Source organism: Sander lucioperca, chromosome 24 (assembly GCF_008315115.2).
Source record: "Sander lucioperca isolate FBNREF2018 chromosome 24, SLUC_FBN_1.2, whole genome shotgun sequence".
NCBI classification, from domain to species: Eukaryota; Metazoa; Chordata; class Actinopteri; order Perciformes; family Percidae; genus Sander; species Sander lucioperca.
The window spans coordinates 14,541,424-14,564,960 of NC_050196.1; the positions used below are offsets into that span (position 1 = coordinate 14,541,424).

The window sequence follows — 23,537 nt, forward strand, 5'->3', positions numbered from 1 at the left end:
ACACTCTGAATGTGCACCTCTGCCAGTCCACTATTTATCCTTCAACAGAAAGTAGAATGCGTTTGTTCTTTCATTGGCTTCATTGTTACCCTGAAATATATAAAAAATCATCTGAAGCAGAAAGAATTTATGGACTATGTGTATGTTTTGTCTTTGAGCTGATTGTTGGTTTTGAGGTTAGCTGTCTTAATGCACTACAGTCTTCTTTGTGTGTGTGTGTGTGTGTGTGTGTGTGTGTGTGTGAGAGACTCATGAGGTCCAGATCATGTTATAAGTTTAATGATTAACTAAAAAGGGCATAAACTCAATTAGGGTTTGAGGTCAGTGGTTTCAAATTATCAGCTGTGTGTGCATAAATGCCAACTGTTTGATGGTAATGGAATTGCTTTAAACAGTTGACTTTATAAATCTAATAACCTTATTTTACTCCTTGCTTTCTGTATTTTCTCACTCCCACCCTCTCTTCCATTTCTGTCTGTGTTGTGTCTGTTATTCTTGCTCCGTCTCTGTCTCTAGGTATCTGTTTGCCCTGCAGATTAAACACGACCTGGCATGCGGTCATCTCATCTGTAACGACACCAGCGCTGCTCTCATGGTCTCCCACATCATTCAGTGTAAGTGCATAACACACACATGTATGTGTAGTTTTTTTAATCCATCACCGATGCTGCCTGTGGGGAAAAAAAAACAAAAAAAAACTTTCTTGTTATCATAACTTTTTATAACTCATTGCTGTTCTCACAGTTCCCTCTCACGCGCCAGGTGACAAATATCACGCTGTAAATGCTAGCATTACTGCTAAATAAAGCCATAACACACAATGTCTGAATAACAAAAACCCATCACTTTAACAGCTTGAAGAAGCCGGCAATTTTTAGGTTTTCCATGTCTGAAAATGAACTTTAGTCTTATTGTGGGACCCAATTTAATGAAAAAGCACATGAAAGACTGACTATAAACACACACAAACACATAACATATATTCCCTTTGGGGGTATTTCAGCTGCACTTACTATGGCTTGTTTGTCTCTAGTTTGATTTTAAACTGGTTTAGTTGAATACTTATAACACTAATGGGAAGAGGAGCTCGTCGTCTTTTGTTAGGATTCAAGTTCGCTCCAGCAGGACAGATGCTCGCCAGCATGTGACCATGATCCCAGATCATATGTTGCCCTCCTGTCCCTCTTTCTTTATTCCATTGTCTTTCCAGTTACATAAAGCATCAGTGATCCCCTATATTTAGATATTTGAATTAAAGGAACACTTTATTTCCATCGCTCGGCACCTGCTCGTCAAGCTATATGTCTTCATCGCAGCAGCCGTTGTTATTCAGCACCGTATGTGAAGGATGTAGAATTTATGGATTAAATTCAGTCTTGCAGACAGCGGCGGGGCTACTGCACACACAGCATGCTGTAGAATATCACTTGGTTGCCGTGGTAACTGTCAGTGCTGTGGCCTGTATTTGCACACGCGGGTGGTGGTACAGTACACTATGAGGGTTTATTATTGCTGGTATTGAACAGATGGAGAGGCACGCATCAGCACACTTCATCTGATCTACAGCAGACTAGATTAGGGCGGGGTATTAATGAGAAATGAACTAGAATAGAGGCAGGTAAAATAACACTGTATGTTTCCCTTATTATGTTGTAAATGGTTAGATTCATGCTATCTTTATCTTGGCCATATCCTCTTTTCCTCAGTACTCTGCATCTTTATTTACTCATCCCATCCCATTTCTCTCTTTTCTTTTTCACTCCAAATAAATATTGTATTCTCACCCTTCTGACACCTCTCCTCCCTCTCCTTTTTTCTCTCTCCTTTAGCCGAGATAGGAGATTTTGATGAAACCCAGAGCTGGCAGCATCTCCTCCACAATAAGTACCTGCCCGACCAGGACGCCATCCGAGACAAGATCACTGACTGCCACCGCAAGCATGTGTGAGTTATCACACACATGCCCACACATGCATTAACTCTATTTTCAGTACAGGTTCACATGGACACACATTCGGTTTTTAGAAGATAAAAGGAGGGCGCTCTACATGGTGGTGACAACAGCAATGGTATTAGGTTAAAGTAGCAAATGGATCTCTGGACAAAATATTCAATTTATACTATAAAGTATGGAAAATCACTTATTTTATATGACCAACATTGCAAAAGCCAAAGTTGGCGATTTAACTATGAAATAAAACTGGGAAAAGAAACAAATACTCTCTTTTGAGAAGCTGGAATTGGCAAATATTTGGCTTTTTTTGTACAAAAAAAAAATATTATTTTGACTCACTGCTAATGCATAGAATACGGTGCATTTCTAAATTTAAAAATCTTTCATCTCTTTCTTCGTCTCATCTTTGAAAATGCACCGCTTTGAATATTCATTTTATATGAAAAACTTAAATTATCTAGTTACACAATTCCATTAGCAGCACTGTTTACCTGTAAATAGCTGGTCAAGATTAGCCTTGCTTGAAAAACAATAATGAGCTGAACTTTAGTCTGACTGGGGATCAGTTTTTGTGTGGTGTTAAGCTTCAAGGTTTTAGGATCAATTGTTTTTCTCACACACACACACACACACACACACACACACACACACACACACACACACACACACACACACACACACACACACACACACACACACACACGTTTGTTTCACTATCTTTGTGGGGACTTGTCATTGACATAATACATTCCCTAGCCCCTTACCCTAACCTTAACCATCACAACTAAATGTCTAACCTTAACCCTTACCCTCACCCTAACCATAACCTAATTCTAACCCTAATCCTAAAACCAAGTCTTAACCCTCAAACAGCCCTTTAAACTTGTGGGGTCCAGCATTTTGGGCCCCACAAGGCTGTGCAGACCCCACAAGTATACTGTATTCTCTGGTTTTTGGACCCCACGAATATAGTAAAACAAGCGCACACACACACACACACACACACACACACACACACACACACACACACACACACACACACACACACACACACACTTCCACGGCAAGTCTCACACACACACACAGAGATGTTTATCTCTTTATTCAAATGTGCGTTCACAAACACACCCATTACACAATTACACCCAACCCATAAGTCTCTCTCCTGCAGAGATGTTTATCTCTTTACCAACAACTGCTCACACACTCATGCACACACACACACACACACACACACACTTTTAATCTCTCCCCCGCAGAGGTGGCTATCTGCAAACATACCACATTGCACTCCCTCTGTGCCCCTGCGACCACACATTTACCCAGCACACCTCTCTTCTCATTTACATTATAGCTGTGCTTTACCCACCGCTGTTTGCAAATACATGACAAATGTATTTCCTTGTTTTTCTGGACATGCAAATTCCCCTAAAGCCCGTCCCTAACCACATATAGGAGCTGAAAACCAAACCACAGACTTGTTGATTATTTGGCACGGTCACACTGTGAACCACATACTCTTTCTGTGGGCTCCTGCCCCCCCCCTCCTCTAATCCTTCAGCCCCCTTTAGCCGACGCAGGAAGGAAGTGGCTAATTCAGCAGCTCATACAGGAAACAGGAAGCTATTTTCAGATTTGTGAGGAAACAAACTTCTTTTGTGGCAGATTTTTTTTTCTGCCCACAGTGGGTATTGCCATCTGATCCTGTGGTGTATTGCATATGTTTGTTGATTTTACACTCGCAATAAATCTGCAGTAGAAACTTGGAATGGGTCATGTCTAACAGCTGGTACATACCGTATAGACAATGACACTGGGGGAGGGGTAAATGGAGGAAAGTGCTCTAAAAATCCATAATGTTGTTGCCATGATAATAGTCCCCAATGCCCGCCTTTATCTGTGGAGACACTTTAACTTTAAGCTAACACAATGGAAAAAGAAGAAAGTATGATTAGTTTTTTGAGCTTAAGGAAGCTGCTGATTGATGATGTTGATTGATGGATAATTAATGGATTGATTGATCACTCTCCTCCACAGTGGGCAGACTCCTGCAGAGTCAGACTACCAGCTGCTGGAAATCGCTCGGCGCTTGGAGATGTACGGTGTTCGTCTGCACCCAGCCAAGGACCGAGAGGGTACTAAACTCAGTCTGGCTGTGGCGCACATTGGTGTGCTGGTTTTCCAGGTAAAACCATAATAACCTACCTAAAATCTGTAATTGTTTTGCTGAAATATGAGTTCCAGAGTCAAGAACAAGGCTGCATATCGAGATTTGATAAATTCCTTAAATGTTTTCTGGAAGAAGGTCATGTATAATATTTTGTAGAGATGTTTTTGTGGTGTGCTAATTTCCCTTGACTTCTGTTGATTGGGTGGAGTGTGACCATTGTTAACCTCTTCTTTGTTTTCACAAATCATTTTGAAGATATTCTTTTGGGTTGCCACCTCACTGATAAGCCTCCACTCACTCCACAACTGTGCAACCTTTTAATTAATTAGGGGAGAAGAATGTGAACGTGTGCTTGTGTTTTGGGATAAGATGTAGAGACAACTAGGAAGTAAATCTATATGTTGTATCTTGAATGTATAGGAAATAAATAATATACATTTGGGATATGGAGATTATATTATTGTTTGCTTAGAAGTTGTCAGATTGAAAATTCCAGCAGGAGTCAAGCTGAGACAAAATACTTTGATGTTTATTCTCCATTGAGAATTCATCCAAGTAATGTCCAAGTCTTTCATTAATATTAATCTGCTTCTCATAATGTCTTTATTCAGGGCTACACAAAAATTAATGCCTTCAACTGGTCCAAGGTTCGCAAGCTCAGCTTCAAACGCAAACGGTTCCTAATCAAGCTGAGAGCAGACCCTGCTGTAAGTCCATATAACACCTCCCCTATCCTTTACTTATTTCTTCTATCCGTCCTGCATTTCTCCTTCCCTCCATCCATACTTACAGTATATCTGCCTCTGCGTCTTCCAGCAGAATGCCCACCATGACACGCTGGAGTTTGCCATGGCCAGCAGGGATTGCTGTAAAATCTTCTGGAAGATCTGTGTAGAGTATCACGCCTTCTTCAGGCTCTTCGAGGAGCCCAAGCCCAAGCCCAAGCCCATCCTCTTCACCAGAGGATCCTCATTCCGGTTCAGGTAAGGAGAGGGCAGAAATTGAAATGATAGAAAACTACTGTATTTGCATTTGTGTTTAAATTGTTTCTTGCTTTTCTCTCTCTGTACCTGCAGCGGTCGAACCCAGAAGCAGATCATCGATTATGTGAAAGACTCAGAGCTGAAGAAAGTCCCATTTGAAAGGTGAATCTCTCATTTGTTTAGAATACTTCAACAACAGAAACCAATCAGATTTCTGTATTCCTGGTTAGTTGCACATGGTTTGACCACATCTGTTCCCTCCCCTCTTTTCAGGAAGCACAGTAAGATCCTGTCCAACAGCGGCATGTCCCCTCAGTCGTCGTCCTTCAGATCGCAAGTGCCAAGAGAGGTAATACACACACACACACACACACACACACACACACACACACACACACACACACACACACACACACACACACACACACACACACACACACACACACACACACACACCGACCTTTATTCACCCATAGTCTGTTTTTTGTTTGCTTTAGTTCATATATCTTTAATTTTCCTTCTAACTTACTTGTACATATTTACAGACTCTGTCTGTTTTTATTACTTCTCTTTCCCTCTTAAATCTGGAGCTGCTCTGTGGCCAAAAGTACAAAGCTGTTTTTGTACCAAAGCAGCTCTTTCAGCAGTGTTCTTTCTCTTTTCCCTCTTTATTCAAAGTCTAGAATTCAGTTTAATGAGCCCAGTTGAATAGGAGTTTAAAAAGCTTCTCCTCAGCTGTCTCCTTTTGTCTTCCTTGACTCGTCGCTCTTCTTCTTCCCTTTACTCATTTGCAGAGTGCCATGTCTGTCCAGGTAGCCGACGAGCCTGACTCAACCAGACTGGGCCGTCGAGCTGAATGTAATGGTTCAGAGGAGCCGCCGGCAGCCACATCAACCACCAACGGCTTCCACGATATACCGGCAGCGCCAGGCTCAGACCCGACTCAGTCCCGACAGAACCACCACGGCACGGGATCAGCACCAGATCCGCAGTTCCTCAACCCAGGTCCATCCTGCAGGGCAAACAAAGGCAGCAGCTCTTCTATTCCTTACATAGACTGCAGCGACATAGACAGTGAATGTGATGTGACAAAGAACAACCGGGCTCCCAGGGGCCACAGCGGTGCAAATGACAGCAATGCGGATGAGCCTTGTGTGTATAATAATAAGCATGGGGGTAGCAGTCGCAATGGGGGGCAAGCTGGGAGTCTGTTCGGGGATGTAAATGGGTTCTACCATACCAATCACCAGGGGCTGATGCAGCAGCATCAACAGCAGGGTATGATAGGGCTGCAGCAGCAAGGTATGCTGGGTAACAGAAGCGCTGTAGATCAGTCTCCGGTGTCTAACAACTTTAACGTGAGTCACGCGCTAACAGATGATGAAGTTTTGCCCAATGGAGGTTCATTTCATGGCCGCCTTCCGCTCCACAGCACGCTGCTGGATGAAATCTTTCAGGGTCGAGACAAGCCAGGTGCAGTAGTAGGGCGACCGTTAGGAACCGGGACTCGTAGTCAGTGCTCCAGCCCAGTGATCAGCAGCTTCCACCACCGCACAAACTCTGTCAGTCACGCTGAGATGACAAACGGCCACGGTCAGCAGCGCTCCGGTCCACGTTGGGATGACGGCGGGCATTATTTCAGTAAAATTCCAGGAGTATTCCCAGTGGAAACTCCCACTCTCCCACCACCATCCCACCCACCAAACCACTACGGCAGCTACTCCCCGATCACCTCAAACAACACGCCGCCACATTTCGCCAAACCCTATCACAGCAACAACATGCGAAATCGCTCCGATACAGATCCATTCATTCTCAGTCAGCTGACATCCACCCCCGTCCACCAACATGACCCTCATCGCTCCGGGTTACGCACCCAAGCCCCATGTTCTGCCCCGATGGAGCGAAGAATGATTCTCACAAACGGCAATCATGCGGGGAACCCTGTGGTTCCAAGTCAGGCACGGTCCAACACAGTGCAGCGGTTGTTCGGTCGTCAGGGAAAGCCCGGTAACAACCCGACACGTAACAACAATCAAAACCAGCCGGTCCAAATGATTGACGGATCTACCAGCAGTGGCAGCGACTCCAGCGACACGGAGTCGGACACTGGTAGTAGCGCATACAGCCATCCTTTAATGTACGGCAACCCTGCTGCTGTCAGTTCCATGAATTCGGTAAACTCGAACGGCGTGAACTCGTCCCCGCTGCCTCGTAGCAAGTTCTCCTTCGGGAGTCTCCGGCTGGAGGAGGGGAATGATGGTGAGGGGGAGGAGGAGGAAGGGTACTACCGCTTTAATGAGGAAGACATAGGAGGGCGGGTTTTTAGCTGTTGAAGGGTTAAGATATGCGAGTAGTTTGGTCTCACATTAGGCATTATAATGCACAATAAATATAATCTTATATCTGTAAGGATTGTAACATCTAAATGTTGTGTTATACAGATAAATGAAAACCTAAAACCTAATCACCCAGCTACATTAATAGATTAACACTAGGTTAGCTTTGGTATAAACAAACACACATTTTCTGCAAAGTTTCTAACATATTTGTTAGACGCACATATTTATATGGAAATCAACATTTCTGACATATTTGTGTTTTTTTTTCAACTGTGAATAGAAACAACTGCCCTACTTTTACACAAATCGATAATACGTCCATTGTTTCTAAACCCCACAATGCTCATTTTTATATTGAATTTTGGATGCAAACTGCTGACTTTAGTCTAACTTTACACAAAGTCAACATTTTGGCTGGCTATTTGTTAAAGGGAGAAGCATTCCTAAAAGCCTGGAGGCACTTCAGACAGTTTTCTGTAAATCTAAAGAATCAGTCTACTCTGGGTAACCTTCCTTACAATGTGCCATAATTTAAAAACTGTATATTCAGTGTCATTGTACGTGAAGATGAAACATACAGATTATGTAGGGAAGTTAGGAAATCTAAAGGAATACCTTCACATGTAGAATCCTACATTTTTGGGGGGAAGATTATTTCTGCAATTCTCGCTTGTTTATTATTATTTACGTACATCTATTCTGTTAAGGAGGTATTAGAATTCTGCTGATTTGTAGCTCACCTTTTGTAAACGCTTGTTGAGATATTAAGGTGACGAAGCAAGAGATGAATAGGTTTTAAGGTGGCACCTGTTCTGAAAGCTGTTGAGTTGACCAGGATCTGCTGCCTCTCTTGGTCATTACCCCCCTATAGAACTCTGGTCTGTTGTAATACTGTGTAGTGTCCTAATGTAGCATTTTCTGTAAATCACACTTTTATAATGTCACTGTTGTCAGGTGCAATAGGAGGGCTTTAAGATGATAGCTGGAGGTCTTTAATGGATTTCAATGGAGGTTTAAAGGGGGAAACAGTTTTATGTCCGATGTTATATACAGATTGTGGTTTTTTTGGATTGTGTTTAACCACAAGGATAACACGGATTGGCAAACTGAGAGATATTCCTCTTAATTGTACAGTATATCTGAATGTTGTTGGTTGACGATGGATTGTAGAGTAATACACTTGACTTGGTAGTAAAATGTGTTAAATGTGCAAGTTGTGGGAATTCTGTAGCTAGCGGCCACTCTGCCTTTCTAATTCGGTTTTGGCCCGAGCTGATTTTCTTCGGGGCACTTCTTCATGCTTTCATTCGATTTCGGTCTGTCTGTTGTGGGCAACTTGCACTGTAATTTGAATGTTTGTGGTAGCGACGTTTTGTAGTAATTCTCTTTTGTATTTACAGTTAGTGGAGTACATTTGCATCAGTTTAAAACGTTAGGGAGAGTATGAAGACCCTTGTTCTTTCAATCGTTCTTTTTTCTTTCTTTCTTACGCACACAATAAACAATAATCAAACCTGCCAACCATCGTCCTTAAGGCTGTGACCATCCACAGCTGTCTGCTTTGCTTGGCTCGGCCCCTGGCATGCACTACAACCACACACAGAAAGGGTAGCTCACTGTTATCTTCCACTTTCCGAATGCTCTTCTGTTACAATGCTGTTTATTGAAGGTGTGCTGGCACTCCATTCCAATCACTGTCATTTGCTGGCTGTCTGCTCACAGCAACACATGCTTTTGTGTTTTCTGTAGCTACTAATTCAATATGTATTGTTAATTAGCATACATTGGAACTAAAGATGTATGAATGATTGACTCACAGTGCATAAAAGCACCAATTTAAAAAGCAATTTAAACTGTACATATTTAGAATTAATTTCAGGAAACTATTAGAAATCTGAGCTGGATTTCTAATTTCAGAGTTACCTTCTTAGCAACTTTTCTAATGTTATGCTATAACTCAAGGAGCCTAGGCGCTCCCTAAAACAGTGATTTAAAGGGTTTAATCTACGAAGTGACTTAACGTGGACTTAATGTCTTCAGCATCTCATCACGTGTAGTCACCTTCTAAAGCCAAACAACCTTTTCTTTCCTCAGAGCTTCTTCCTGAAACAAAATGTCCATGCTTCATGCTTTGTAAATGCACTGTTTTTAAGCAGCATGTTGGTGGGAACCGTTTTCCTTTTCTTGACTCTGAGTGCATGTTAACCAGGCGAGCAATGTCCCTGCTTTTTCTGTCATTCTGTTCTGTTTTTTGCTCACTCTGTCACTCGGTGTTTCTATCACAGGGCTCAAAAAATGGTTTCAAATGTTTGAGAAGCATTAGGTGCAGTAGAACACAAACTTAACCACTCTGGGATATCACAGCTTTCATGCCTTTTTTTGTCACGACACCGTCATGATTAATTTACCACGCCCTGTCTTTTTCAAACATTCAGAAACCATTTGTGTTTTGACCCAGGTTTCCTCACTGCGTACAAGGACAAAACAGGGCCGACTCAATTCCAGTGCTTTCTTTAACGGAGAGGGAGAGGGCGAAGGTAGACAGACACAAGTAAAGTTAAGCTTAATGCAAACGTAAGTGGAAAAACAAAGATATCTATAAAGACATGTTGTAAAGTGTGAAAGTCTGAGTATTGTCAAAGGATGTACACACACACACACACACATACATGAACGCTGGAGTTGAGTCGTCTTCCTTTTCACTGTCACCAATTAGCCCTTGCAGCAAGTCAATTCCATTGAGGCTTTTTGTAATCTTAATGTACTGTACATACAGTAACAATCTGATAGATTGTGATTTTGTACTCCTATTGTAATTTGTATGTTAATCAGAGCCAAATTTTGTAGATTTGCTTCAAAACGAAAAAGTAAAATGATTGTAGTTTCTTCTGCGGTATACACGCTGGGATGATGTGATCGTATTTAACTGATATCAGGCTTAAAGCAAATAGTTCAACTTTTTGGAAAAATGCATTTATTTGATTTTTTTTTTGCCAAGAAACCAAACAAGCATATTTCCCAAAATGTCAAACTATTTTCCTTTTAATTTACATAATTTAAATGGTGTAAGGTGGCGTTTTAGCATCACATCTGTGATTCTTTTTCTGTTTAAATAACACACTTTTTACTGACTGACTTCTTTCGAAGGGATAATCCGGCTTTCTGGCTATTCTAATTTTCGGATTTGAAGATTGGTGGCAGTTTTGCAACATCTCTAAAGCATACAATCACAATAAATACTGAACATGCAAAGGTGTAAAAACTGCTGTCAATCTAGCTTAAGAAGTGCCTAAAAGTCTTTTTATTCTTTACAAAAGAAAGGCATTTAAATGATACCTTTTCCTTAAACACGCACACTCTCTATATGGCCTAAAGACGCACTGACTCACTGGTTTTCTTTTATTCTTTGTCAGTCTTGTAACACTTTGTATTCCTGCACACCTGTCCTTTTTTATTTTCATGACAAAACACCCACTGGATTTTATTTCTTGTGACTTCTTTGAGGTTTTATTTCTTTATACCCTTCATCTCTTTTTAACACTGTAACTGTGTGCACTAGTGTCAATAAAAAACGACCTTGTATGTTCAAAGAAAAGGGACTCCAGAATTTTCTGTAGATGGAATCGACGTCCAACCGCCCCACCCCCTCAACCACCCACCCACACACCCTCAACCCGCTTTAGTTGTGACCCCTACATGTCTTGTGTTGTGGTAGCTAGCTTGTAGAGTAGAGGTTGTTGCATGTGCACACGTGATTCGACCCGTGTCTGTCAGTGTTTCGTATTGTCTAGCTCGTCTCTTCATGTGTTTTTTGTCGTGGTAGTTTGTTTTCTGTATGGTGGCAAGTTCTTTTATGGCACCCGTCACAGATCTGCACTGTGGTTGGTTGCCATGGTTTTACCATCCAGTTTGGTGTATAACAGTGGACTCTTTGGAAACTTTGCACCTGGGCAAGTATACAGTCAACTTAGTACCATGTAGTAAACCTTTGTAGTGACTCTAGCTGTAGTGAAAACTTTTTATTCTTCTGTCCGGATGATGAGATTTCCCCAAAAATTTGCCAGAAATAGATTTCAACTACAATCATACCAGACTCCTTTTTAGGCGTCATCCCAACTAGCAAGACTATCACACATCTATAGAAGATCATATCTATAGAGCATTGTAAGGCAAATGGAAAAGTTAATAAACTACTGATAGATTGTTAAAATGTAGCAGTGATATGTTTTCTACGAGGGCTAAAACGATGTTTAATTAATTAAACATTTAGTCGAAAGAAAGTTTATCTTAACTTGACAGCTTTTTTTTTTTATAATGCGTGACCGCATTTTTGTCTTTTTACCCTTATAATGCACAGATATGTCTTGCAAATAAACTGACTTGTATAATCTGTAGCTCCTTATTAACATCTACTTAACAGTTAATTATTTTTTCCTTCTTTTGATCCTTTTTTTTTTTTACTATTTCTTTAACCACATTTTAGATGATAATAATCCAAATAGAGAAATAGAGTAGATGTAGCCTCCTTCTGAGTTGAGTGATCGTAGCAGTTCTGTCATGTTGCGCCCTGACTGAACATGACAGCTGGGTCCTGACCCATAGTGTAAGACTGATTGTGTAGCATTGTCTTAACTTTGAAATTCATCGCCACACATGTTGGTTACATTTAGAGGAATAATTTGGGGAATATTTTAAGCTTCTAAATGCAGGGTGAATGTAGATGCCTTTTTCTCCACTGAGAAGTGCCTGAGTAAAGAATGAACATGTCACTATAAGAATTAAATGATAAGGAATGCATCATGGATTTATTTTTAACTCCCTTATCCTCTCCTACCATCTTCTCCCTTATCTCACTCTTTGTTCTCCCTCCCTTCCATTTTCCTATTTTCCTCTCCTCCCCCAGAAAGTCCCAGTTCAGAGGACTCTCCGGAGGGAAGTCCCCATATGGTCGTTAACGGCAATGGCTCGGTAAATGGACTGGCGACGGGCAGCATCGGTGTCCTGGGTCAGAGTCCTGAGGGACGGCTGCTATCACCTCTCACCAGCCCGCTGCTCACTGATGCTGGATGTGTCCGCCACGATGACGAAGATGAGGCGAGGAGGAAGGTAGACATAAAGACAAGAGAGAGTGTAGATGGAAAATTTGATTTTGTGTAAAATATCTAAAGAATCTAGTAAGGGATTTATCAGTGGATTTGCAAATTGATCTCATCTTTCTGTTTGTGTCCAGAAGTTTCCCACAGACAAGGCCTACTTCATAGCCAAGGAACTGTTGACCACAGAGCGGACCTACCTCAAAGACCTGCAGGTCATCACAGAGGTAAGTTCTATAGTTTCCATATTTTCTTTAGGTGATGTACTTGAGTCTGTTGTCATGTTGATGCTAAATGCAAGGCCAATCTCAGCTGGCTGAGAGACCAAAATCTTTTAAAAGCCATTGGTGCTCAGACCAGGAGCTAGTCTGGCCAAGTGTAAACCCATTCCCTAAATCCTACAGCCCCAGAGAGAGAGAGTAAACCCAGCTTGTTCTGTTTAGAGCCTTGTTACTGGAATAGTGAGCCAACCCTGGTTGTTTCAGCTTTCGGAGTCTGACATTTTGAGACATTTTGAGCTGAAGTTGGTCTTTTAAAAGCTTATGTGTTGGGACAGTGAGTCATTGTTGGTTTGCGCTGGAATCAGGATGTGAATTTGATGTTTTTACAGCCTACATGTTGGTAAAGTAAAACCAAAATCTCAAGCTGATGGTCCTTTCTGTCATAGACATTCATATTACATTGGGGTACTAGAGCTGTTTCAGCTCTCTGTTCCAGTATTTTTAATCCCCATCCCGAAAATGGGCTTTACTGTGCATTTAGTTTGGCCTAAGACTGAAGACTGAGGTTCAACATCTGAGGCTTTATGAGCATTTGTCTTGTGCAGGACAGATGACATATTTAAGTTACTTGTGTTTTCTAAATGACACTCTCTCTTTGGTTTGTCACAAGAAATCAATGCATGTGTTAGAATTTACCTCCTTTTTAAGCCGCCAAGCATTGTCTCTTGTTTCTTTAAGGCGACGCAGACTATTAGCTCCGGGCCCTTCAGTTTACAAGTAAAACCACTAAAATCAACACAGGGGAAAAACACTCTCTGCATGCATAAATACAACATCTGCATCTTAAATCCTGGGCTGAAAGTGCAGCTTACTGTTGGTCAGATTGGTGTCTTTGCCTTTTATGTGATTCAACTGTACTGTCTGTCTGTAACAAATGAGTGGAAAATCTGCAGCGGGAATGTAATGAGTAGAAATACTAGTTAGGAAAAGACAGGTTCAAGCCCCTACAACAGCAAGCACCTGCCTGCATCACCTTTTAATATTTTGAAGCGGACTTCTGACCTAGCTGTGCTGTGGAGTGAAAAAATATCATATTTCCACTTTCTTGTGTGTCTTTTTCTCCCTCTCAGCTGTTTTTCTTCCCAACAGTAGTTTCCACCCCTCTTTCATGTGGGAGGAAGGCGTACGCTGGCGCTTTTTTAAAACCTCTTAAAAATGTTCTTTGGTCTGGCACCGCTCAGACCTTAGATCCCACACCCTTCCCTTCCCTCCCTCCCTCCCTCCCACCGAGTCCTTCTGCAAAACAGCTGGCCGGCCTCCTGTCTGCACGAGCTGTCATAGTTGTGTGTGATTTACTCTGAAGGGGAATATAACACCTTTGTGCCAGGGGTTGTAGTGCACTCGCCTAGGGAGCCAGGAGGGTCACGGTATGTGTGTTTGTGTGTGTGAGCTAGCTGATGGTTATCCTCGGTGCGAACAAATGTCATCGTGCTTTCAAGTCAAATCACTCGTTCTGACCCGCCGACCTCCTATCCAGGGGTCTGTTGGGATCATACCTGTATTGTGTGTTTCTGTGTGTGTGTGGTGCCTTACATATGTCACTTGTAATCACCGTCAGTGTCTGCTATATATAGTGTGTTAAGTTAGTTAGTTAAGTAAGCATTTTCATTATGGATTATTCTGACAATTGTTTTCTCATTAAATTGATTAATCATTTGGTTTTAATATCAGAAAATAGGGAAAAACCTCCTGAGAGCCGTCTTCAAATTGCTTTTTTTGTCCGACCAACAGTCCAAAACCCCCAAAAATACAATGTATTATTAGATAAGCCAAAGAGAAGCAGCAAATCATCACAAATGAGAGGCTGGACCTGAGAATTATTGGCAGTTTTGCTAAAAGGAAATTATTTAAACAATTCTTCTGCTGATCAACTAATTGCTTTGGCTTTAACCTTAAACTTGTTTGATGCTTCACTGTAGAGCCAATTAGTACTACTTCCCTTAAAGGTCCCATGGCATGAAAAATTCACTTTATGAGTTTTTTCAAATTAATATGAGTTCCCCCAGCCTGCTTATGGTCCCCCAGTGGCTAGAAATGGTGATAGGTGTAAACCGAGCCCTGGGTATCCTGCTCCACCTTTGAGAAAATGAAAGCTCAGATGGGCCGATCTGGAATCTTGCTCCTTATGAGGTCATAAGGCAAAGATTACCTCCCCTTTCTCTGCTTTGCCCGCCCAGAGAATTTGGCCCACCCATGAGAAAGAGAGAGACATCATGGCTTGCAAACAAGCGAAGCATGGCAGTTGGTCAAGGCCACACCCCCATCCTCCACCTTGCCCCCCTCTCTCCTCCTCATTAGCATTTAAAGCTACAGACACAGAAATGGCACATCCTAAGGAAAGCTCATTGTGGGACTGGCTCTAGTGGCTGTAATTCTGCACCAAGGCTGAAATTCGGGAAAGAGACTTCAGATACAGTATTAGGGGACCACTAAGGTCTATATAAAAGAGACTTCAGATACAGTATTAGGGGACCACTAAGGTCTATATAAAAGAGACTTCAGATACAGTATTAGGGGACCACTAAGGTCTATATAAAAGAGACTTCAGATACAGTATTAGGGGACCACTAAGGTCTATATAAAAGAGACTTCAGATACAGTATTAGGGGACCACTAAGGTCTATATAAAAGAGACTTCAGATACAGTATTAGGGGACCACTAAGGCCTATATAAAAGCATCAAAAAAGCAGCATGTCATAGGACCTTTAATGTGGTTCTTAGATGTTGCTATAAACATGAACATTTGCTTTGAATGGGAGAATATGAATGGCAGCTTTTTTATCTTTATTTTGCAAGTAATGCATGTTTTCTTTTTCTTTCTTCCAAATACATTTGTAATCAATGTTGTAAATGTGACTGTATGTGTGTGTGTGTGTGTGTGTGTGTGTGTGTGTGTGTGTGTGTTTGTAGTCCTTCCAGAGCGTTGCAGGGAAAGATGAGGCCTTCCCAGACTCTGTTAAGAATCTGATCTCTGCCAGCTACGATCCGGTCTACAAGTTCCACCAGGGATTCCTCAAAGAGGTGGAGCAGCGGCTGGCACAGTGGTCAGTATCTGTCTGTTCCCCATTCAGAAAACTGAAGTTTGGTACAGAAAATGATTACTGACTTGAGCATTTGGCTCACAATGCATCTACAAAGCAAAGTATCTACATTTAAATGCACCTACATACTATACATACATACATATAAAAGCATTTAAAAACATACAACTCAGCTTTGGGGTTAAATCAAGGATGCAAAAAACTTCAATAAAGAAGGACAAACAAGGTTATATAATGTGACTTTGCATGGGAACTAAATGGGCACCTGCAAAGTCCTTATGGGAATCTTGTCTGTGTTATTTCTGTAATGACATACAGGAGGAGACACACACACTCAAACATACACGCAAACCTTTTTTTTTTTTTTTTTTTGGAAAGGGCCCAAGGACTTGCTGGTAAGATGAATGGGATTGTGGGAATGGAGTGAAGATCTTCCAGTCATGTGTGGTATAAACATAGCTGTAGCCTGACATCTAGTGGTGAATCAATGCTACTGCATGTGAAAGAAGATCCTAATTTATTTTCTCTTCTTTAGGGAGGGTCGATCTAATGCCCACATTAAAGGAGACTATCAACGAATTGGTGACGTTCTCCTGAAGAACATTCAGGGTCTGAGGGTAACTACACATCCCTCTTATTATTTTCTTTTGCACCACAAGCCCTCATCTGTAAGATTTGGATTAGGAAGTATAGATGTGAATTGTGAATTTTATGTTTTTCTCTCTTTTTTTCTTCCATTTTCAAATTTTTGTTTGTGTCTTTGCATCCGCAGCAGCTGACAGTTCATCTTCAGAAACATTCAGAGTGCCTGGTCGAACTGGAACGGGCCTGCAGGTGTGTGAATGGAGGCTACTAGAAGCTAGCTTTCCAAAGGGATAATATTATTATTATTATTATTATTATTATTATTATAAATGACAATACCATAAGCCCAGCACAAAGCTTCTTATGAGCCTTCCAGAAAGATCAAGTACCTTCCCCATTTCCTAGTGTAGACATCCAGTCTGGCAAACCGTTTTTTTTTTGTTTTTTTTCAAACGCCGCCACCCTAGCAATCTCACAAGCCCACTCTCGGATTAACGGCATCATTCCTCCGTCTTCTTAAAAGAATGTGTCTGGCTACCATTAAACAAGTTTGGACCCAACCTTTTATGTGCTCAACTATTCCGCTAAGGATTGACCCATCTCCTAGAACAAATAGTCTTGGGCTGAATGGAACTTGGGTCCCTGCAATCCGACATAGGTTATCATGTATCCTTGTCCAAAATTCCTGGACCTTATCACAGGACCACAGGACATGAAGTACTAACTTCATTTTCAATACCAAACCTTGTAGGAGCATTTTGAACACACACATTTTCCGTTCTTCCTTCCTCTCTGTTCCTCAGGTCCAGTCGGAAGGCGGAGGCAGCGTGTCGGGACTTTGAGCAGCAGAGGGTTTGCTACCTTCCCCTCAACATCTTCCTCCTCAGGCCTCTCCACCGCCTGCTGCACTACAAACTCATCCTGGAGAGGCTCTGCAAGCACTACCCGCCCACCCACGACGACTTCAGGGACTGTAGAGGTACACGTCTCTTTTGTGTATGAGTTTTTGTACCTGTGAAACTAAATGTGTCTTGTATTTATTTTTTTATAACCGTCTTCCTTAACCCATCTTTAGCGGCCCTGGCGGACATCTCGGAGATGGTGCTACAGCTCCAAGGCGCCATGATGAAGATGGAGAACTTCCAGAAGCTTCTAGAGCTGAAGAAAGATCTGACCGGCATCGACAACCTCGCCATCCCCGGAAGGGTTAGACTCTTTACATTTCTATATTGGACACTTTGATGTTATTAGTCAAAGTAACTACCTTTTTAAATAGTTAGTTTTCATGTTTGAGGCGTAAATTGTTCAGTGACAAGATTCTGCAAATGTATTTTGGCTTTCTTTCTGATACCTGAATATTTATTATAGCATGTCTGTTTTGAACTTGCAGGAATTTATCAGGCTTGGTTGCCTCAGCAAGCTCTCAGGGAAGGGCCTTCAGCAGAGGATGTTCTTCCTGGTAGGACATTTCAGCTACTTTTCAAAGTGAATCAAATATCAGCAAAAACAAAAACCTAACCTCCACTTCTTCCCTTCCTTCCTCCCCAGTTCAGTGATTCCTTGGTGTACACCAGTCGAGGAATGACCCCGTCCAACCAGTTTAAAGTTCATGGCCAGCTGCCCCTGTATGGCATGACGGTACGAGCGACCATATTCCCTTAACAACATGCTTTTTTTTCTCGGTTTGAGTAACTTCAAGCACTGTGCTGCAGGAATAACTGGTACAGAATTGAAACCTGGATTGTTGTCAAATTGTGTTTTATTTGGATGTTGGGGCTTATTTTGACAGTATATGTTGTTATAATTATTTTTTGTTGACATGCATTGACCAAATTTAGGATTACCGAGGTCTTCCACTGAGGAGTGTGTGTTTTTTTTTTCCAGATCAGAGAAAGTGAGGAGGAGTGGGGAGTCCCTCATTCGTTCACCTTGTTTGGACAGCGCCAGTCTGTGGTTGTAGCAGCCAGGTATACATGTACATGAACACACACATAAACATATATATGTATATATATATATATATATATATATATATATATATATATATATATATATATATATATATATATATATATAAATAAATAAATAAATAAATAAATAAATATATAAATATCTTTTCTTATTAAGTCTTATTAAAGGGGTCAGCAACATGGATGGATTACTGAGTGGGCCTACCAGGCACAAAATGATCACAATGATACAAAAGCCGTAATATTAAAAATCTATCTCAAGTGAATGAAAGAAATGGAAATAGGTGTTTAAGAACAAAGAAGTTAATATTTCCACAGCATGCAGATGCAAAAATAAACAATTTTTTACAGACAATCTCTCTCTCTCTCTCTTTCTCTCTCTCTCTCTCTCTCTCTCTCTCTCTCTCTCTCTCTCTCTCTCTCTCTCTCTCTCTGTGTCTTCTCTGTGTCTTCTCTGTCTGCGTCCAGCTGTGAGTCCGAGATGGAGCGGTGGGTGGAGGACATCAGGATGGCCATCGACCTGGCAGAGCAGACAAGCAGCCCAAACACTGACCTGCTGTCCACCAGCCTCTCTGACAACAGTAAGTCTTCCAATGTCAGCCAATGTATGTGGGTGTAAGAGACTCACTGTGGACTTTTATTATTACTTCTATTTCAGTTTGTGGATTTCAAAGACCTTGAACAGTTGTACATTAGCAGCACAAATGTACATTATCAAGAAAACAAGATTATTTTATGTGCCCACTTTATTAGGTAAACCTGTATTATTATAGGCATATAAAATGAGACATTGTGGCTGCGTTGTTGTATTAAATTGCAGTAGTGCAGGTGTACCTAATGAAGTTGTTTACATGCCAACGTCATTTGTGAATTCCGTCTATATCTATTTGAATGTAAGATGTTTTTTTTATTTTGACTTCAGTCCTGTTTATTTTTTTAGATTCTTACTTCTTTTTTTTCTTCTTGATAAAGTGCACATGTGTCAGACCTTCGAGTTCTGGATTTGTGACACCTGTCCTAGTTAGTACAAATGCCGGTCAGGTAACTATTGTTTTACCGAAACATCAACTTAATAAGTTGAAATAACTGCATCAGAGTTGGTCTGTCTGTGAGCCCGCATCTCACTAGAATGATAATTTTTCACTCAGGTTTTCATTGATTCCGAGGATTTGAACCATCATTCCCAAATAACTTAATTCTGCCATAACACCCTTCATCATCAAAATATTGCAGGACGGTCTGTGGGAATCAGAAAGTTATAAAGTCATAAAAAGCCCCACAGGAGAGTTATTTCTGGGTATGTTTCCGCATGGGATTTGTCAGCCGCGATGGCTTTTCTTTCCAAAAATCTCCCCGCTGAAGTTGATGTGACGCAGGGACTTCAGCTGGGACCTGAGGATATATTTCAATTCTTCCCTCCCTTTTTTTCCCTCTAACATGACAGATGGCTGCTGTCAGCACCTCATGAATAATTCCAGGTGAATTGTTCCAGGTGGTCTTTCATCATATTTTTTTAATGTCACCCGATATATGTAGGTCCAGGCACCAGCTGTCGTCCCCTTTTTCTCTTCTTTTTTTTCCCTCATTCTTTATCATAAACGCCTGTCACCATATTCAATGAGGCCTCCACCTGGTGACCTTTGGTTTGACGTCTTCATTGTTCCTCGGTTAAATCACCCGCTATGTACGTTTTACCTCAAACTGTTGAAGAGTATTGGCTTACAAGTAACAACAAAAGGTTTTTTTTTTCCTTATTTTTTCCAGACTAAATTGAAATTGCTTTGATCAATGTTTTGGCTCGGCACTTTGTTCTGTATCAAAGACCTGCAGCCATGTTAAAACCATAAATGTGGTTCTACTGTTGTTATTTCATATTATTGAATCCGCCTGAATATTAACTTTTAATTAATCTGTCATGATTTGATTCATGTCTGCTTTTATAAATGTTTCTGTGTTTGCTGCCGGCAAGAATGAGAATGTTTGTAGTGTTAGCTGTACTTAATAACAGGCAGAGTGAATCTATTAAAGCCAGATTGTTGTTACAAATTCAACTCTTGTAAAAGGGGTCAGCAGCATGGATGGATTACTGAATGGGCCTACCAGGAAAAAAAACCACAAAATGATCACAGAGACGCTGAACCACAAACATACAGAAAGTGACTACAAATGACACAAAATGACTACAAAGAGTAACAAAATGACTACAGAGATGCAAAACGACCACAAAAAGACACTCAACGACTGACACAAAAGGATAAAAGATATGCACATTAAACGTGCACCACAAATTACTACAAAGAGACACAAAGTTACTACAAAGAGACACAAAGTTACTACAAAGATGCAAAATGACAAGAAAATAGACGCAAAACACCTACAAAGTGACACAAAATGAGTAAAAGTAGACTCTTTGACGCTGTTTGTGTTTGGGTGTCATGTTTCTATGTAGACAGAGTGCGGCCTTCGTACATGTCTGTGCCCAGGGGCCTATTGGCTCATAATCCGCCCTTGATCAACAGCAAAGCAGGAGGCTCACACCAAACGTAGTATTTCTGGATCCAGTCAAGTTGTCTAGTGGCAGTTTCCACCTCTAGCTGGAACCATTTGAAATACCAAACATTAGCCAGTTATGCGTAACAAAACAATATTCAGGATGCTGCAGAGCTTGTTTGTCAGGGTTTTAAGTAGTCAGCACTTTGGCATTAAGTTCTGTTGCAACATTTGTGAAGATGAAATGAGTTTAATACCAAAGCCTGAATTGTATTAGTCAGTATTTTAAAAAACACAGATGATATTATATTTTAATCTTGTTAATAGGAACCCATAGTGTTTTATCTTCATGTCTTTAAAACCCATCTAAAGACCCATCTCTTGGTCATTTTTCAACATGTGTTGTTTATAAACGTGCTCTGTAGATAAATGTACCTGACTTGTTATAAGTGTACACAGAGTTTATGAAGTGATGGATAGTTCACGTGTCTATTTTATAAATTCTACCCAGCGAGAGCACAGTTTCTTTCCGCTAACCAGCACATTTGAACTTCCCCGTCATTCCCCAGAGCTGTCGGAGGACGGTGGAGCCGAGCTGGAGTCGGAGGATGAGCTCTGCGGCTCGCGCTCATCTCTGGAGCGCCAGGGTCACCGCGGTAACACCACCGTGCACGTCTGCTGGCATCGCAACACCAGCGTGTCCATGGTGGACTTTAGTGTTGCCGTGGAGGTACCGAAATGTGTCTCTTTTAATCCTCTTTCTCTCTCCACACATGACACACACCTGTTCCTACTCTCAAGCCTCGGAGTCCAGTCTTGTGTGTTTATCTCTGTGTGTGTTGTCCGTCTCAGTCCTCTTCTCCACAGGCAAAGGACCATTGCTTCAATGTCCTTTGTCTTACTTTTCTTCTCATGTCTGTGTTTTTGTCCTCTCTTCTCTCTTCTACACCTCCATCTTCATCTCTTCCACCTTGTGTCTCCTCCTATGTCCTTCCATTTTTGTCTGTTTGTCCATTTCCACCTCTGTCTGTCCATGCTGACACTACTAGAGGCCAGTAGTAGTCCGGCCAGTGAGTTGACGAGGCCCCATGGCAGCCTTCAGGGGCCCGTGTCTTTCTCTGTGGTTTGCTGGTACAGAGCACACAGCCTGTCGTTTAGTGACACCCGCTGGAGTAGAGAGGTACTGCAAAAGCCACAGCTGCTGAGAATGTCTTGATTCTCCCGTAATGTCACTACAACTACGCGATAAATGGAGAGACTACATTTCACTGGACACACTAGTTACAATACTACTGGATATTTAATATTCCTGAAGTATCTGTCACTGTGCCAACCTCCTGCCAAACAAGTTTTAATTGTAATATTTGATGTCCTGGCTTTGCATGAAGGAGTGTATTTAGAGCTAGAACCTAACAGATTTCTCTTTCCTGTCTTTTTTCCCACCATTTCAAACACTATAATGGAATCAGTGTCTTTGCTTTACTTCAGTGAGCCTCCTGTGTCTTTTGTTGACTTAGTTTCCGTTCTCTTCTCTTGTGTTTTCAGAACCAGCTGTCAGGTAACCTGCTGAGGAAGTTTAAGAACAGTAATGGCTGGCAGAAACTCTGGGTGGTCTTCACCAACTTCAGCCTCTTCTTCTACAAGTCACACCAGGTTAGATATATCAATACATACAGTAAGAATACAATGACACAGCAATAAAGTGGTGTTGGAATTGGTCTGATAAGGGAATGTAGGAACATGTTTTTACTATTAAATGCACTCTCTCTAACAAATAAATCCTGCCTCATCATACTGGACTGATACTGGACCATGACTGGATAAGTGTTTGGACTTGATGTGCCTTACTGAAACCTGGCATCAACCAAATGTTTTTTTTTTTTTTCCGTTTTGAATGAGACCTGTTCCCCTGGCTATTGCTACCTCCAGAAAGCCCGCAGCACGGGTCGTGGTGGTGCTCTGTCATCTCGGTCATCTACCCCAATGATCTGGATCTGTCCCCTCTGCTTTTGCCTGAGCTGTCTTCTTTTGAATGGCTAGCATTTAAATGTAAACCCCCTTTTCCCATGACAAAAGTTCTCATCTAACAGCCACCCAAACTAAACTCCTCCTTCATTCCAGAGATGTACCACCTTCTCTTTACATTGTGTAATCCAGACTGAATTACTGCAATGCATTGCTCATTGGGATCCCTAACATGAGTCTTCAGAGACTACAATATGTCCAGAACAGTGCTGCAAGGATCCTGATGAGAGTGCAAAAAATATGGACACATAAAACCCTTTCTCCCTTCACTTTACTGGCTTCCCGTCTCCACCAGGATTGAATATAAGGTCTCTTTCCTCTCTCATCAGTGCATCCATGGCAATGCCTCCACCTACTTGAAAGAACTACTCACCCCTCTAACCTCCACACGATCCCTTCGCTCTGCAAACACAATTTGCCTCCTCCTCCCCAGGATTAAGCTCAGCACCACGGGTGATTGGGCTTTCTGATCAGCCACCCCTCGTCTCTGGAAAGCCCAGAGAGCACCTCTGACTACTGAGAGTTTTAAAAAAAAAGGACTTAAAACATTTCTTTTTAGCAAAACCTATACATTTTAATTAACTTGCTGCTGATTTTATTCT

The 23,537-nt window shown here is 41.5% G+C and overlaps 1 protein-coding gene across 4 annotated transcripts in view; it reads left to right on the forward strand.

Annotated features, from left to right (window-relative positions):
• The window catches only part of LOC116044480 (FERM, ARHGEF and pleckstrin domain-containing protein 1-like), a 58,627-nt gene that overhangs the window by 31,433 nt on the left and 3,657 nt on the right, over positions 1-23,537 (forward strand). Inside the window, exons 6-26 of one of the 4 annotated variants that reach the window (XM_031291717.2) lie at positions 517-614; positions 1,830-1,944; positions 3,992-4,139; positions 4,736-4,831; positions 4,941-5,107; positions 5,201-5,269; positions 5,381-5,456; positions 5,902-6,112; positions 12,353-12,555; positions 12,680-12,769; positions 15,735-15,868; positions 16,401-16,482; positions 16,638-16,699; positions 17,254-17,429; positions 17,526-17,656; positions 17,841-17,909; positions 17,999-18,088; positions 18,335-18,417; positions 18,889-19,001; positions 21,480-21,640; positions 22,456-22,563. In XM_031291717.2, the coding sequence (XP_031147577.1) occupies positions 517-614; positions 1,830-1,944; positions 3,992-4,139; positions 4,736-4,831; positions 4,941-5,107; positions 5,201-5,269; positions 5,381-5,456; positions 5,902-6,112; positions 12,353-12,555; positions 12,680-12,769; positions 15,735-15,868; positions 16,401-16,482; positions 16,638-16,699; positions 17,254-17,429; positions 17,526-17,656; positions 17,841-17,909; positions 17,999-18,088; positions 18,335-18,417; positions 18,889-19,001; positions 21,480-21,640; positions 22,456-22,563 (2,482 nt within the window). The remainder of the gene's footprint in view (positions 1-516; positions 615-1,829; positions 1,945-3,991; positions 4,140-4,735; positions 4,832-4,940; positions 5,108-5,200; positions 5,270-5,380; positions 5,457-5,901; positions 6,113-12,352; positions 12,556-12,679; positions 12,770-15,734; positions 15,869-16,400; positions 16,483-16,637; positions 16,700-17,253; positions 17,430-17,525; positions 17,657-17,840; positions 17,910-17,998; positions 18,089-18,334; positions 18,418-18,888; positions 19,002-21,479; positions 21,641-22,455; positions 22,564-23,537) is intronic. The other 3 variants (XM_031291718.2, XM_031291720.2, XM_031291719.2) reach the window with 3 other exon arrangements.